At 42.9% G+C, this 16,728-nt stretch overlaps 5 protein-coding genes across 5 annotated transcripts; 3 read left to right on the top strand and 2 right to left on the bottom strand.

Moving 5' to 3' along the window:
- Positions 1-4,479: 4,479 nt before the first annotated feature.
- Positions 4,480-5,227, top strand: EAF01_002268 (uncharacterized protein; the record flags this gene model as incomplete). Its single annotated transcript, XM_038910520.1, has 2 exons — positions 4,480-5,006; positions 5,068-5,227. 2 exons carry the CDS (start codon positions 4,480-4,482, stop codon positions 5,225-5,227), a joined length of 687 nt encoding a protein of 228 aa, XP_038773442.1.
- A 594-nt stretch (positions 5,228-5,821) lies between these two features.
- Positions 5,822-6,693, bottom strand: EAF01_002269 (uncharacterized protein; the record flags this gene model as incomplete). Its single annotated transcript, XM_038910521.1, has 3 exons — positions 5,822-6,099; positions 6,155-6,588; positions 6,638-6,693. 3 exons carry the CDS (start codon positions 6,691-6,693, stop codon positions 5,822-5,824), a joined length of 768 nt encoding a protein of 255 aa, XP_038773443.1.
- Positions 6,694-7,042: 349 nt separating this feature from the next.
- EAF01_002270 (uncharacterized protein) lies at positions 7,043-8,333 on the top strand (the record flags this gene model as incomplete). The annotated part of the gene is made up of 2 exons (XM_038910522.1): positions 7,043-7,072; positions 7,101-8,333. The coding sequence occupies 2 exons, from the start codon at positions 7,043-7,045 to the stop codon at positions 8,331-8,333; spliced, it is 1,263 nt and encodes a 420-aa protein (XP_038773444.1).
- A 1,184-nt stretch (positions 8,334-9,517) lies between these two features.
- EAF01_002271 (uncharacterized protein) lies at positions 9,518-10,123 on the top strand (the record flags this gene model as incomplete). The annotated part of the gene is made up of 1 exon (XM_038910523.1): positions 9,518-10,123. One exon carries the CDS (start codon positions 9,518-9,520, stop codon positions 10,121-10,123), a length of 606 nt encoding a protein of 201 aa, XP_038773445.1.
- Positions 10,124-13,294: 3,171 nt separating this feature from the next.
- EAF01_002272 (uncharacterized protein) lies at positions 13,295-16,102 on the bottom strand (the record flags this gene model as incomplete). Its single annotated transcript, XM_038910524.1, has 3 exons — positions 13,295-15,684; positions 15,738-15,866; positions 15,919-16,102. 3 exons carry the CDS (start codon positions 16,100-16,102, stop codon positions 13,295-13,297), a joined length of 2,703 nt encoding a protein of 900 aa, XP_038773446.1.
- Positions 16,103-16,728: the final 626 nt, after the last annotated feature.

The raw sequence follows: 16,728 nt of genomic DNA on the forward strand, positions 1-16,728 counted from the left end.
TGAAACCAACAGGCCCCAATTTGCGGCTCTACGTCAATATACAGAGTAGTCAAAACATTTTTGTATAGGGTAACCTTATGTCAGCAGTAACTCACTCAACTTGGAAGTTTAACCATATAATCAATTGTATTTCTAATCAAGTGAAAATAAAAATGAGACTTGATCTCAACTCAACCAGGTTGCAGATAATTATCATCATGAATTCATCTGGAGTTTTTCTTCCGAATGTACTGCAATCAAATTAATTTCCAAATGTTTAGTGTTCCCTCATACCCCATACAATACTACTGACAGGAATACCGACTGCACCTCGAACTGGGCCTTTTACACTCGTTTACTTCATTTTAAGCTGCGAGATCAGATCGCAAGGGAAATAACTCTCTAAGGTGTTTTCAATCTCTAGTTCTATCTGGGTGATTGGAATTACCACGTTCTACGTCTCTGTAAGTAGAGGATTAGACAATGAGTTCCTCGATACGGGGTGTGGTGGGGAACGTAAGGGATTTCCTCTTTGTGCCTGCGCTTCCACTCCGCTCCCACTCCCAGGCATAAGGGCTCTAAAATAAAGTGTGCAACGCGCACTCTCAATACCACTATATATTTCACATTCATAATGTTTTCAAGAGCATAGTGTATGTGCATTCCTCAAGGGTCCATGGTCTAAAGGATACAAACTAAGACAATCCGACCAAGTCGATCTCTCTAGAGCTTGGAGCTCTTTCCCCTCTTCCCTATATGCCTAGTCTACTCCGCCGTCCTAAGGCCTATCAGTTTCTAATACACACCTGTTCCACTTCATTCTACCTTTCCGTCCCCAGAAACATCTAGCTTCTAGCGTCTTGGCCTTTCCCACCATTGCTCCCCTTTTCCACCCTTCTGAACCCCTTCCCCATCCGGGCCATCCCTCCCATTCCCATTTCTATCTGTCTTCTCGCCTCACTCTCAAGAAGGAAAAGGGAGATGCAGATCCCGCTCGTCGATCTTCGCACATGTGAAACTCTTTATCCGTTTTCTGCACATATTTTGCATTCTCAACATTAGGCTTAAACTTTTGGCAATCCCGATGTGAGATGCCATGGTCACCTGCTGATTTCACTTTGTAAAGAGAACATCTATCGATTACCGTAATGTTTGAAGAGCAAGAGAGACAGATAATTTCGGTTTCTTTGCACATTTCGAGGACGGTGCGAGTTCGTAAAGCGTTCCAAGGTGGTGCCGTGCGGTGCGTATATATGTGCGAATGGATGATGTATTGTGTGTCGGATCTTATGCAGGAGTAAATTGATGCCAAACTTCCAGATACTTACAGAGGATTTTCGTAGTGGTATGGAAAGCTGACTTCAAATAGCCATTCTATTCTCTACCATGAAAGAAGAAGGTATCGAATCACTGTGGAGGCATAGCACAATCACTTAAAGAACTCGTGAATGGATGTGGCCGCGGAAGAAGATGAAGAGAAGTAAGAGTCATGGGAAATAGCATTTTAGAAAGTCGCGCATTATCCTGTAACGTTAATTCATGAAGACCAACAACTCTTACCCTTCAAGATCTATGCCATTCTCCGCGCCCAAGCTTCGGGATTCAATCCTCCCCAATCCATAAACCTCCGCCTCCGCTATTACCTGGCTTGCACTTCTGAGACGACCATTCAAAAATTCGAAAATCGTTTTAATATTCGGCCATATGGCTCCCGGTTTCCACGTGCCTCCTCGCGTATATATCTGTCCCGTGTTTCACGTATGTACTCCTCTCGCTTCTATTCGTGAGCGGAGAACAGAAGAGAGAAGTAGGACGTAACTATACCGACGCCTGTCACAATGGTGCTCAAATTTATCAATCCAAGTACTGTTCGGGTTGCTCTGGTTCCAATCACTAGTCGATGACATGGCCGTCCTGGGAAAAAAATGTCTAATGAACAACTCACAGGGTGTTCAATGGACCAGGCTAGTTTTCAACAATCAAAAAATTTAAACCAGAGTCCTAAAATGAACTGTAATCTGAACCATTGGAAACACTTGCACCGGGTCTTTCAGAGGTACTGCAGTACTGGTAATTATGAAGAAGTGTCCAGTAACACAAGTTGCAATCGATGGAGTATTCTGTGGGAGCACACGAACCACAGTTAAGGTCGCAAATTTTACTTTGTTAGACAAGAGTAAAATCATGAGCGTATTCATTCGCGAAAGATAGCAATGCGAGGAAAATTCCAATTGCCGGGGCACTCACTCATATCCAATGCAGAACCATCATCAGAGTAAGAAACATCCTCGCGAAATATACATCAAACATCGACAGCTTGCATCAAATCGTCAACCGCCCCGAACTTTGAATAATTTGGTCCGTTTAAATCATTTTGAATACATGGTATTCTCGCTACATGCATGCGCCCACCACTAGGAAGAAGCAATCATCTGCCTCGTCTTTCTCGTGGACCAGTGCATTTTATAGATGTGAATTCAGAGGTGAGGGAAGGATGGAGCCTATTCGATATCATTTATGGTGTTTACATGAGTAGTAAGTAGTGATCAAACATGTGGTGTATAATTTGAACGATGATTTAGCCGTTAAAAATAAGGGTGGGGTGCGAACCGCCATTAGGATACCTCGTTATCTCTTGTGCGTTGTTGCGCTCGAGTAGAAATGGACCACTTGGTTCATGAGCGATACGTGTATAAATATAATGTGTTTTTACCAGATACAATGGGTCGTCCGTAAGATAGCTCTGGAGTTAAATACAAGTAGTTTCTCTCTTCGATTTCAAGCTCTTGACATCTGGACAATCGCTACTATGCGGATCATAAATTCCTGACGGGCACTCCATAAATGTAGCAATTGCTTCCGAACAATTCGAAGTCATTCGATCAAATTCCTAATATCATTACAACCTTCTTGAAATCGCTCGCTATAACAAGATGTGCGTAGAGCAAGAAGTTCGTTGCACAGGGTGCAATGAATCAAGTACCAGCGTTTACATCTGTTCGAGGTTCAAGAGATGGCAAAGAAACCACAAGAAGATTGTCAGTCATAGACGATGTGGAGAATTCAGTATATCTCGACCAAGAAAACAAACAAGTTTTGCTCACGTGGACTGTCCCATGGTAAGTTACATATACAAGCTGTTTAATGGCATGGGATTCGTTGATAGTAGCAATACTGTTGCTGCCCATCATCAAGCTCGACAAAATGCTTACTTTGAAACCTGCTAGCAACCCGAACAAGAACAAGAACAAATTGAGTATGAACATAATGAAGCGTTCATGTATGACTACGCGTCACAATTTCCGAGTCCAACTCAAACATATCCAACTTACGCAATGCCATACCCACACTATCCTTCATGGTGTGTATGATCAGGGGACGAATTTGCGAGAAACATTCTCATGGATCGCTGTTACAAGAGGGTTGGGATGAAGGAGATAATTAGCAGTGGCGAGCTCGGGAACTGTTGGAAGATTTCATTGATGACTGCTGAAGGTATCATTTTGGAAAGTTGGCCCTTCTTCCCGTTGGACAGAGTAGACTTTCAGGATCATCAAACTGGACTCAGCCCCAACACGTGCCGAGAGGGGAGCCACACGGTCACACGAGCCACATGAGCCTTCTCCAGCTCCCGAGGTCTCCCTCACTCCGGGCGTACCCATCAAATTTGGAGTTTTTCTCTCGAATTCTCCAGTTTCAGTTCTTTGAGCCAAGGTTGATCCAGGGCTGATTCAGGGTTGATCCATTTCTAATCTCCATTCTCCCCTTTTAATTTCCAATACAGAGTAGAGCAATTTGATTAGCGTAACTTAAAATAGTGGAGATATTTTACATTTTCTATGTAATACCGGTAACTACATATCCTCATAATCCTGCACTGCACTGTCCTGTCCTGGGTATATATCTATCCATTTTTGACATGATTTATTGCATTAGCGTGAGCTTTATTCAGGCCTGTGCCACTCCAACCGTTCAGCTGCGGTAACATCCAACTCCTTCGTTTGATCTAAGGTCTAGGTAACAACTTAAGCAAAGAACGAGTGGGTAGCTGGGGAGCTGGGAGATAATGCTAACTAAACGTCTTTTCATGCTTTCATTCCATCCTTCACTCTCTCTACAAGACAACCCACCGGTAACCTAACTTTACTTGGGGAACCCATTGATGTGAATACCTACCTAGTAGCCATCCAACCTCCAGCATACAATCGGAACCACGCCCGGAAATTTCATGAAACATTTCATCTACCTGTCATCTACCTGTCATCTACCTGCAATCAAACTTCACAAAGCTTCAATTTTCAAACCACTGTTACTATTGAACAAGATCCAGAAATCTCGGCGAAAATTGAAAATCCCTAGTCTTTGATGGGCCTTAGCTGAAAAGAAACCTCTTCATACATCATACCTCACTCATACATTCCACGCCTCCAACGCGCCTCCACAGCCCTTTGTGAAGCCCCTTTCAAATTGTCAAATCAATTCACCAAACGTCGTCTAACAATGTCTGAATATAATAATCCACCTCCACCTACCTATCAAGAAGGAGTTTCTCCCCTTACATCTCCTCAAGTCACAGGTACAACCAGTCATAATCCTACGACCATTTCTCCACAATTAACTGGTATCACCAACACATCTACTTCAAATATTCAACAACAACCACATCCTGATTTACCTTCACATTCACACCAAACTCAACAAAACATCCATCCAGAAGCTTATCAAGGTATCGAAGTCGTCGACCCTAATCAGAATACAATGGCATCACAACAAATCCCACCTCAGCAAGAGGGTTTCACAAATGAGAAGAGTCAATATCAAGCTCCACCTCCTCAAGGTCAATACCCTCCTCAAGATCATTATCCAGCGCAGCCTCCACCTCAAGCAAATATCAACCAAGGAAGGAATAACTATGCCACTGCTTTGCCTATCCGTGCACTCCAAACTGGCCCTACTCCTGTAGATTGTCCTCTCTGCGGTGTAAGAGAGGTAACAGCTGTTGAAAGTCACAGTGGAATGACTACACAGTAAGTTATTCTCTTTCGCCTCTTCGAAGGCAATATATAATATATACTAACCCTTCATTAGTCTCATCGCGCTTCTTTGCTGCGCTGTCACCTGTCTAGGATGTATACCCTACCTTATCTCTGGTCTCAAGGACGTTGAACATAAATGCGGACATTGTGGTGCATTATTGGCGGTTTGGCACAGGAGTGGTAGGACTGATGTCAAAGTACCCGGTGTATGAAGACCTTGGCATTTATATTTCCAATCTGTCTTTTTGGGGGGAATGGAGTATCGCCTGTATTGTATAATTATGCATGGGGGAAAATACACTCAGGAAGCTGATGGGGATGGGATTTATTTCAGTAATAAGGGATGGGTCATATGGGTCATTGGGGGGTACTTTTGATGGTCTTTTTCGTTGTAGGATATGGGATGTGAGATGATACCCTCTTTTCGTCTTGGCTTTTTGCCTTGCTATTTAATTATTCAAGAATATAATGAGTTCAAATTCTCATGAACTGGAATACATCATGATTCTTTCCATATCCTAGGCTGAAAGTGGACAATCGGATACAAGAAGTTCCTCGAAGGCTCAAAACTTAGGACTCAAGTGATTCATATTTTGTACAATGCTTTCACAGATACTGAATTGTGAATGTCTAATGTTCGCTTCGGTATCAGAAGGAGATCGATTTTTGTCGCTATTATTTTGTTATGGGCCCAGCGAGCTCAATCTAAGTATCCGACAGTACCATTATCAATGGGACCCTACCCACAAATGTACCCTCTTATGATAGGATTCCAACGAGCTCCTAAACATAATGCCAAAAGCTGTCTACTTATGGTTTAAACCCCCTGCAAGCAACAAGCTCTGGCCAGTCGCGTATCCGGTCTTTGCAAACATCATGACTGCATTCGAGCATTCCTCTGGAGTGCCTAATCGATGTAGTGGAATTGCATCAAGTAAACTAAGAGCGACATCGGCATTTGGAATCATACCTGTGTTACCAATCATTGCCGGTGCCACATCATTGACTGTAATTTTGTACTCGGCAAGGTGAAGTGATAGATTCTTCATCATAGATGTGAGACCACCTTTCGACGCAGCGTAGTCTAAGTGCACATCAGTCAAGAACTCAAGGAATGAAATGAAAAGTGTATATCGTACGGCAACCATTGAGTCCAGCTCCATAAGCAGCTATACTCGATATAAAGATAATTCTCCCCCACTTTTGTGCCTTCATTCCTTCCACCACACCTTTAACTAATAAGAATGAGGCTCTCAAGTTGATGTTAAGGGTATAGTCAAATTCCTCTAATGGGATATCTGATATATCTACAATTCTCTTTCCATACCCTGCATTTGATATCAAGATATCTACCGTGCGACCCCCATGATCACGTTTGATCTCATCAAAGAGTCCCGAGATTTGTTCTGGGGAACCCATGTCCACTTGATGAATGGAGATTCGAGAATCTCTCCCTGATGAAGTTTGACGCAATTCATCCAGGAGTTTATCAATTGCATCTTTGGAAGTGGAATATGTGAGTGCGAGATGGATACCCTCAGCTGCAAATGCACGAGCACAAGCTGAACCTATCCTATCTCCTTGTTATCATAGTTTTCGGTGTCAAGTGTGGTGCTTCTTACCCTCCAGATGCACCCGTGATAAGGGCCAGTCGATCGACCAAGTTGTTGTCAGCCATTTTGTGTTGTGGATATTTATTCAAAAAGAGAATTTTATTGCCTGGAGCTTCATTTGTTATCTGGAGATGTTGTTCCGAACTCAATAGAACCGCTTGCCCCGCATATAGCGGGGGAACGTTGGACGAAAATGGGGAAATATGGGCAAGCTTAGGGGTCGTTTTATCCCACTCCATCACGTGTCATCACTGTATCTTATCAATCAGTTCTCTTCATTCGACTTGTCAATATATCAAAACTGTCCATTGGTGATAAGACCTCAATTTCTCATATCGATGCAGACTTTGGGTTGATTATCCTCATCAATTATCGTTGAATGTTGCTGATGGCTTGACGAGACAAACAGCAAGCATGAGTATCCCAGCGCTTCTCCAGGAGTATGTTCCTGACCTCAGCTATTACGAATTAGTCTAAAAAAAATCTTCATCAAAATCCCGGGCTATCACTCCAGGAGCATTTAGTTTCGGAAACTGCTGCAAAGGAACTCCGAAAGCTTCGCGAATTTGAAGTCCATACGAATATCGGAGGTACTGGCCTCATTGGAATTTTGAAGAACTCTTCTGGACCTACAGTTCTCCTTCGTGCAGATATTGATGCATTACCCGTCAAGGAATTGACCGGCTTACCATATGCTAGCACGAAAAGAGAAGTTGATGGCGCAGATGGTATTGAAAAGTATGTAATGCACGCTTGTGGACATGATATGCATATAGCATGTATGTTAGCCGTTGCAGAAACATTATCAAAAGCAAAGTCCACTTGGAAAGGTACATTGGTGATATTGTTTCAATTAAATGAGGAGCGAGGTGCAGGAGCGAAAGCTATGATAGAGGATGGATTGTATGATCCTGAAAGACATGCATGTCCTATTCCGGATGTAGTGTTGGGACAGCATGTAATGCCACTTGCAACCGGTCAAGTGGGAACGCGAACAGGAATCTCTGGATCTGCTGCAGATAGTTTCAAAGTGACGGTTTATGGAAAGGGTGGTCATGCATCACAGCCACATATGACGATCGATCCGGTGTTTTTAGCTGCTAATATTGTTGTACGATTGCAAGGAATCATCAGCAGAGAAGTAAATCCTCAAGATTCGGCCGTAACAACAGTTGGAAGCGTCGTTGCGGGGATGACGGAAAATATCATTGCCGATGAAGCTGTGTTAAAGATTAACGTGAGGAATTTTAATCCTGAGACAAGGGAAAAGGTTTTGAAATCGATCAGAAGAATCGTGAAAGCAGAATGCGATGCATCAAATACTACAAAAGAGCCCCTATTCGAACCTACGAGCAGTTTCCCCTTCTTGGTTAATAATGATGGCATTACGCGAAAACTGTCGGGTACTTTCGATGATGTGTTTGGGGAAAATCATAATCAGAATTGCGCACCTTTGGGCGGATCAGAAGATTTTGGAATTTTGGCAACAGTGGCACCGAACAAAGAGGGTGGAAAAGGTGTACCTTCCTGTTATTGGCTCTTTGGTGGCACAGATCCTGACGTTATTAGGAAAGCTAAGGAAGCTGGAAGGATGGAAGATGTACCAATTAATCATAGCCCATTATTTGCGCCAGCAATACAGCCAACACTCAAGACCGGTGTGGAGGCTTTGGTTGCGGGCGCGTTGACATTTTTGAAAAGTTGAGAAGGACGTCTTTAGAACTTCTAAAGATATATGTTAACATTGAATAGAATACCATGCATGATAAGTCAGGTACACCAGATTTGCATTGTGAGTGAAGATTGATTTTCGAAATTTATCGACTCGCCAATCAGCCAACCCCACACTTTCACCAACAAAGCGACGGTGACATTGAAGCAGAGGACTGCCCTTTATAGATATAAGATAGTCACATTCCTTCGAGAGTATGAAGTGAGTCGGCGCAGTGGTGGCAACCCGGGTTGGGACCCACATGTGCATATTCCCTAGGCTTCGCTTGGTAGGTCGTGTGCTGCGTTTCCTGGCGCACTCGGTATACGATCACCTCATTACCCATGCCTACGGGCGGGTTCATATTCTTTTATTCTTTTTACCTTTTGTTCAATTGCTTTCTTCGATTTTTTTTGGACATCTTTAACTTATGGGGTGCGTGGGTGCTATATAGGAGAAGTGATTTGTGGAGCATTCTGTGTCTTTTGTAGGGTTGAAGATATTTACTCTCCTTAAATTGATTGAATCAGGCGAAGGTCTTGTACAAAATTATCATCCACAGGAAATTTCAGGTCATGCCATTTCTCTCACCCTTGCGACCGTCGTTGCATCCCAACGTACTATCGAACATGACAACATTAAATTACTTTTGTCATGGCAACCGACTCGCCGTCTTTCAAGTGGTGCGCTCAAGCAAGTCTGGACGCTCTTAATTTAGCTCTTCAGGACGTACAAAGTACTTTGCGGCCTCAGTAAAGACGAGGGACGCATCTGTTTTGGAGTACATTCTTAACGTGGAGGTCCCAAGACTTAGGAGTGTATACACGACCTCTGATAAGTTTCATTCATATTCATGGTATCCGATAGTCTAGACCACAGTCGAACAATCAAAATCTTTAGAGCATTCAACGTCTTTGAGATATTAAGGTCCTTGTATGTGTCAAATGGAGTTTGAGTAATGGCATTATCGAAATCTCGGAACAAAAATCTTGAATTGCGATCTGGACTATTGGAAACGTGATTCTTCCCAATATCCAAAGCTACCTATGGCATCTAACAAATGGTTAGTTGATGGCACACGACCGAAGCCACCGTTTTTTGATAAGGCTCCGCCCGAGGATGTCCTATAATTCTTCCAATCCTTCACTTCCGCAAACGATAAGCAGCCACCGCCGACCATGACTAAAGCTCGAACCAAGAATCTCGACCTCATCAAACCTAAACAAACTTTGAACCGAGTCCAGAAGCAGAAGAGGGAAAGGCCAGCGAGAGCTCATGGTACCAGAAGCTATGCTGTGCTCATGAAAAGTCGGGAGAAAGAAGGAGTTCCGTTAGACAGTGATGATCAACCGCCATTCGAACGCTTGCCTGTCGCCCTTCTTCTCAATTCCTCCGCCACTTTCAAATGTCTCGTAGAAGCTGAGCGCCAGAGACTCTTCGATGACAGGGGGGATAAAGTCTGTTACAATTCAAAAATCACCCAGCTTAAGAAGACACATATCACCGAATACACCGTATATAATGATGACCTTATTGAAGGAATTTGGGCGAAGAAGCAAATGGGTTATGCCGAATTGGCAGCATTGGGGAAGGAAGTAATCTGGGATCTTGTCGTGATGTGGAGCAACATCGTGATGGGAGGGTCGTGTTTTGGTCAAGGAAAAGAGGATGAAAGTTTGACTGATGAGGACTTGGTTAATTTTGCTATTCTGGGCAAGTTTCTGGAAGTTGAAGAGGAGTTCTTCGAAAGGTTGAGGAAGGCTGAACACGAGAAATTCCAATGAGGTCAAGGAACATCAATGCGGAGTTGTGGGCCGATAATCTCTACCTACCCATAATCTAATAAGGAATAGAACACCGAACGGATAGTTTTTACTATTGCCATTTGCATTTCTGAACATATTCTAGCTTTGCCACCTGCGATTCATCGCTATCTACATAAACATGGCTTATTTTTCGCTAGATAGTGATTGAAACACGAACTAATTTAAAATCAATAAATCGTGTCAACAACTAATGCTAGTGAAAGTTCTATTTCTGCGATAATCTTGGTCTTGATTGGAGAGGAGTCTTAGGTGTGTGATCTGTGCTGGAACTTTCGCATGCAGTACACTAGCAGCTTTCAACGAGTGAGCCCGATTGAATTCTTTCAACAACTTGAGATCCCGACTCCATTTTGAATAAGGTATCAACTTCCAACCCTGAACGACTTTGATTGTTTGACTGAAGCTCAGACTATCGGAAAGTCTGACTAGAAATGCTGCTGTTCGATCACCTGGCAGAAATCATTTCGTTCGTCAAGTCTTGATAAGGTAAAATGCCGCATACAATGAATATTAGTTACTGCATCCCATGTCTGTTTTGCTTTCAATAGTACTTATAATGTCGATGTGTGTCCTCCCTACACCTGTTGTTGGGAATCTGTCTACAGTTTTCCTACTCGCTTAATGAAGCGAGGTATGGTGGACCATTATAAAACATTTTCATTGCCGAATGTTGCGTGAAAAGGTCCTTACAGTTTCCCTGCATCATCGGCCTGACTCATATATGTATTCATCGATAAAGATCGTCTGTAAGAATTCATTATTACTATGAGAGTGGAAATAAATTGTTGAAATAAAGTAGAAATTGGACAGGAACAGTTAGCATTGGTGGATGTAACCCCCATACAGAAAAGGCACCATGCTTTCGGCATGCAAACACAAAATCAGCATTGTATTTTACTCAAGCACCAACTAAATTTATCTCTCTCCGGACGGAATTTCATCGAAGAAAGATCAGGGTCGAAATAGAGAGTTTCGGCTCACTGAATGCACATTCCCGGTATGTATCCGACGGTATGGAGGTCGCGGTCGTTTTGGAAGAGATTATAGGCTCTTTTAGGGTATACACACTAAAAGACTCTATAATTCGTTGGATTTGGTCGGGATCTATAAAAACTGATGTCCGCCCTACCCGAATAAACTAGTGATGCCTATACTTTAGGCTTAGTTGGGCTCTAAACCAATCTAAAATTATGGTGCATAAAGCTTATACAGAATAGGCTCGTTAAGCTTAATATAGGCTGGAAGTTATCTACACACAGACCCTATAATTTTCAATTAGTGTGCTTGATTATAGGCATCTACAGGGCTACCATGGCTACCTAGTGTCTTCCAAAATGACCGCGACCTCCGTACTCGAGTACCATTTCATATCTGAGGGCATACCTAGACATAGAAAGAGGATACACTTATGATAAGGGTACAACTTGCTCTTCCTCTTGTTGGATCAGAACGATACTCGGATCGACATTCATTTGATATCTAACAACAGGGTACCATCGGTGTACTCATTGATTAGTACCTTCACAGACAGACTATGATGAGCCGACGAAGATGGTCGCGCCATAGTTTTTATCGACGAGCATGGAACACTACAAGCACCACTGCATGATTTCATTCATTTGAATATCACGAAAACAAAATCATATCACGAGCAGCAAGTTCATTTTGAAATATCTGGGGATGTTCTCATTAGTTCTGGGTTATCAAGATCGTGATCCTACATCATCTATCAAGACTGCCGAAAACTCAAGTACTTTAACACCATACCAAAGAAAATAAGTTGTAAATAAGATACGGAAAATCCAATACCTGCGAAAACTAGACCAGAAAGCCAGACCAAAAAAACAGTCGACTTCTGAAAAACACCTCCAGTACCTGCAGAATCATTGTTTCCTGCCAGGATTTACACCATTTTTGACCCATTAATCTCAAATCCATCCATTTGTCCTCTCAGCAATCCCTTCTCAAACCCCTTCCCAAACCGCGAATCCCTTCCCATTTTCCGAGTAATTTTATCGCCATAACTCCACCACAATGCCACCAACCAATTTCAGTAAACCATTGGAGAACTCCAGCTCGAGAGCAATCATTTCTGCAAAACTTCAACTCCTCCAGTGATGATTTCCTTCATTCCTCCATTTCACCATAAAGTTATTAGCATCTCAGGTTAGATCATTGCATAAGAGTAGCTCCTTGCCTAAGGGAACATCTCATTGCAATTCCGCCACCGCTCATTGATGCCGATAGGAGAATAAACCTGTGTATGAAAATAAGTCCTCGCCAAAGGAAATATTTACCTTCTAGGTTTCTTCTCCTACAGTCTTCTGTTAATTGGAAGATTGCGTCAAAAATGATGGTAACTCCTTGCCTAAGGGAATATTTTATGCTATGTTGCCTCCGCATGGTAAAGTTTTTGATGGAAAGTGGTGTGTCGGAATGAATGCAGCCTCGCCAAAGGAAGCATCCATCTTTCACATTACCTTCTATCATAGACCTTTAAGAAAGGAGAACAAAGTCTGTTAAACTATCCCTTGCCTAAGGGGATGAGTAATAACTGACTCCGTTCATCCCAACCATAGTGCGTAATCGTGCAAATGCTGGTGTTGGAAGGAAAGTACTGGAAGTCGAATTTCTTTTGTCAGTGCAGAAATTGTGAGAATGATTCCTATTGACTTGTCGTTGAAATTTTGAAAAGTAGGAGAAATCGTCATGAAAACCATCGAAAAACGATAACATACAAAGAATTCACATGAATACTCCATTATTGAAGACGCGTCCGCCTTCTCAGGAAAGTTAATGTAAATTCGATGCGAAGTATTCATGATCAGATGCTTCTCATACCATTGAGTTGTTTGAAACAAGTGGCCTTGTGATTTGTGGTTTGTTCGTCATGGTAAAGAACGTTGATGGGTGTCATTCGAAGTGTTGTTAGGACCATTTGGAAGAGTCGCCGCCCTTGCAAAGAATACAATTAAGCCCCAAGAATTAAAAACAGAATAACATGTAAATACAGAGAATCAAACTTCTTTTCTTTGACGGCTCATAAGCTTAAAGCAAGTATGGTGCAGTAAGGACTTGTCGAAATCCCTTGAGATTTAATTCTCGCGAGAAAAAAACCTCACAACATCTTCATAAGTGTTGGAAAGGTCCCAGGTAACGACTGACTTGACCTTGACAACGATTCGGTACAGGTAAATGATTCCGCTTCGCTGTAAAATTGGGGGTGAAGTAGTCGGTATAGCTCGAAAGAGCAGCAACTGTTGTGACCTGAGGGGATTGGACCGAAGCTGAAGCTGAAGCTGTTGCTGGTATTACTGCTAACTGAAAGGTCGTGCTCGTCGCAACTATTGGTGCGTTCATTGTGGCAATTGGAATGATTGCCGGTCTTGGTGCATCAATTAATCGAATGACCCCTGTGGTAGACCCGGTAGAGGAAGCGGCAAAGTATCCATTTAAGGCAAGCCAAGAGATGGTTAACAAAACGATGAAGAAAAACTTTGACCAAAAATAACTCTTAGACCTAGGAAGTGATTTCCCCTTGCTAACAATCACTGGGATTGGGGTCTGTTCTGAGATTTCTGGGCGTTCCATGGCTAAGAAATTCTCAGCCACAAACTCCGGTACAAGTGCAAGAGTAGGTGAAGTTGGTGCTTCCACAACCATTTGCATTGGAATCTGTTCATCGATTGCCGTGCTTTCCTGGACTGGGACAGATTTGCCAGTAGACTCCGGTACAGATAGGAGAATTTCCGGAATTTCCGCTGAGGCAACTTCTGCAGACTCCTTAGTAGCAGAAGTCTCATCGTCGTGGATGGGCTGTCCGGACTTTTCTTCTGTCTTGCCCCATGCCTTCCTAGTTGCATCGATTAATCTTCTTTCTGATTCAGGATCAAAAAGATCCCTGAGGATCTTCTCCAGATCTAATTGTGCTTCCGCTGCAGATTGTACAGGACGCAAGACTGGGCTGCAAGGTTGGCTGCAATGTGGGATTTCAATACCAGAAGCAGCGTTCTCATCACGGACCCTAATCGCGCATTTCATCCATCTAAATCTAGCTTTTTGCTCTAAGACCTCTTTTTTAAGGGATTCAAGCTGAGCAGAAGTCTTTTTGTGAGCTGAGGTTTCAGAATGAATAGTACGATTCATTGATTTCAAAGTTGCAGAATGATCCTTCTGTAACTTCTGAAGTGCCACGGCAAGCTCTTCGACTTCTCTAGTCTTTTTGATTAGTGCGGGATGATCTCTCTCTACAATCTTTGATTGATGAGACATCGTGTCGACCAACTGTGCCTTTTCAGCGGTGAGCGTCTGAACTTGTTGTTGAGAGTGTGTGAGATCGTCCTCGAGTTTTTGTATGATAGACTTGCTGCCTCGTGGTTCCTCGTTAACAATTGAGTTTGAAATAGATCCAGCTGAATGTCTTTTCTTAACATCTCTAGTGATAGCAGCAACGCGCTCGCTAGCAGCTTTGGCAGCACCAGAAACAGCAGCATCTTTTTCCTTGACTGTTTGAGCTTCACTAGCCACAGCAACATCTTTTTCCTTGACTGTTTGAGCTTCACTAGCCACAGCAACATCTCTTTCCTTAACTGCTTGAGCTTCACCGGCCGCAGCAACATCTCTTTCCTTTACTGCTTGAGCTTGACCGGCCACAGCAACATCTCTTTCATTGACTGCTTGAGCTTGACCGGCCACAGCAGAATCTCTCTCCTTGGCAATCGTGTCTGCATTGAACTTAACGCTCTCGTACTCTTGCTGAAGTTGGTTGAGATCTTGTTCCAGTTTGGTTTTCTCTCCAATATGCTGGTTGAATTTGATTTCCGCATCGGACTTTTCCTTTTCGTGCTGAGAGATGAGATCTTGAATGCTTGCTCGGAGTTGCAAGATGGTCGAATTATGTTGATTGACCAAGTTAACTGCTGTTGTCTTGTCTGTCAAAGCAACTTGCACATCAATCTTTTCGGCATTCATAGACTGGAGCGCATTTTCTTGACCGGCGATCACCCCTCGAAGCCTATTGAACTCTTTATCGGCTGTTCCTCGAGTATTCTTTAATTCATCATGGAGTTTGTCAATGTTTTCTTTGAGGTCGAGAATTTCCAGGTCTCTCGCCAAAAGCTCATTCTCAGAAGGTTGGTCTGGATATCCTGGGGCCATACCAGATTCTCGGATTTGATCTTCAAGAAATTCGCACGATGATTCTGAAATCACAAGTTCAGCTTCTAGTTTTGCGATCTTCTCCTTCGCTTCTTCGGTCTGCTGATTCAAACGGTCGACATCGTCTTTCAAAGCGCCGATGTCCATTTGAAATACAAAATTGGAGGATTCAAGATCATCTACTTCCTTTTCTTTGGATTCATGCTGCTGCTTGATCCAAGCGAGCTCTTTGTTGGCTTCCTCCAACTTTAGGTGGAGATCGGTGTTCTCTTGCTTAAGGGTTCCATGATCGATTGATTTGGGGACCATGTGGGAGATCGAGAATTTGAAAGAAGAATCGGATTTGGACTCATTTCCGAATCCTACAATCCGTTAGCACAGCCCACATAAAAATGATGAAACTCGAATATCATACCATTGCCGAACGTGGGCATACTCGCACCAAATGCAGGCATTCCCGCGCCGAATGCTACAGCTGCATTATTTCCTTGTTGATTTGGAGGCATTGCTTGAGTATCTTGCTGTGGGGTGGCCATAGCCGATCCTATAACTCATTAGTATAGTCCACATGAAGAGTTTGATAATGGAAAACATACCAGACCCGAAGAAGCCACCCATCATGGTTTCTGCGGGCGGTTGAGTTGCTGGACCATTTCCAAGAGTTGGTCCTTGGGAGAGAATCTGGGTCAAAGATGGCTGTTGTGAAACCTGTTCTTTACGGAGATCGAAAAGAGCAGGCTTGACGCCTGGGACTAAGTTGTCGAGATTGTTGTTGGACATATTTGAGACTATCGGTCAAATCGATTAGCCATCTGTGCAGAGCATTTGGGCGCCGAAGATAGGGAAAAACTTACATGTCGATCTTGAACTTGAAGACTTGTTTGTCGGGAAAGAATATAGAAACCGTGGAGATTGAAAGTTTGGGAACTTCTGTTGTCAGGAACTCTTCTCTGTCAGTGAAGTTAATTAGCAAAGCGCACGATGAATAGCATGTGGGCGTTGATAAATTGAGAAGCTTACATGTAACGGCGAACTGTTAATCGATCTAGTTTCTAAAGATTTGAATATTTGAAGAAAACTGGTGGAATTTTTGGTTTCATTCTTTGTGTAAAGAGTTTTGATGAATTTGAAGGTTTTTTGGTGGGTGTTTCGTACAGTGGGAAGAGTGTTGAGGTTGTTGTAGTTGTCGAAAGTTGAAGATCGTTGAGTGTATATTTACAATCTGGATTGTGCGCGCTAGTGAGATTATAGGTGAATTATCACGGCTCACTGACGGTTTATCACGGTATAATTTGAAAGGCTGTGAATGAAGAAACTTGCTCATTTTGTTGGCATCGTCGCATAGTGAATGTTTTTCAAGTGGGGCTCAGACAACTTCATTTCCATGACAACACTTGCAATTACGG

This window comes from Botrytis porri (genome assembly GCF_014898465.1).
Source record: "Botrytis porri strain MUCL 3234 chromosome Unknown BPOR_003, whole genome shotgun sequence".
NCBI lineage: Eukaryota > Fungi > Ascomycota > Leotiomycetes > Helotiales > Sclerotiniaceae > Botrytis > Botrytis porri.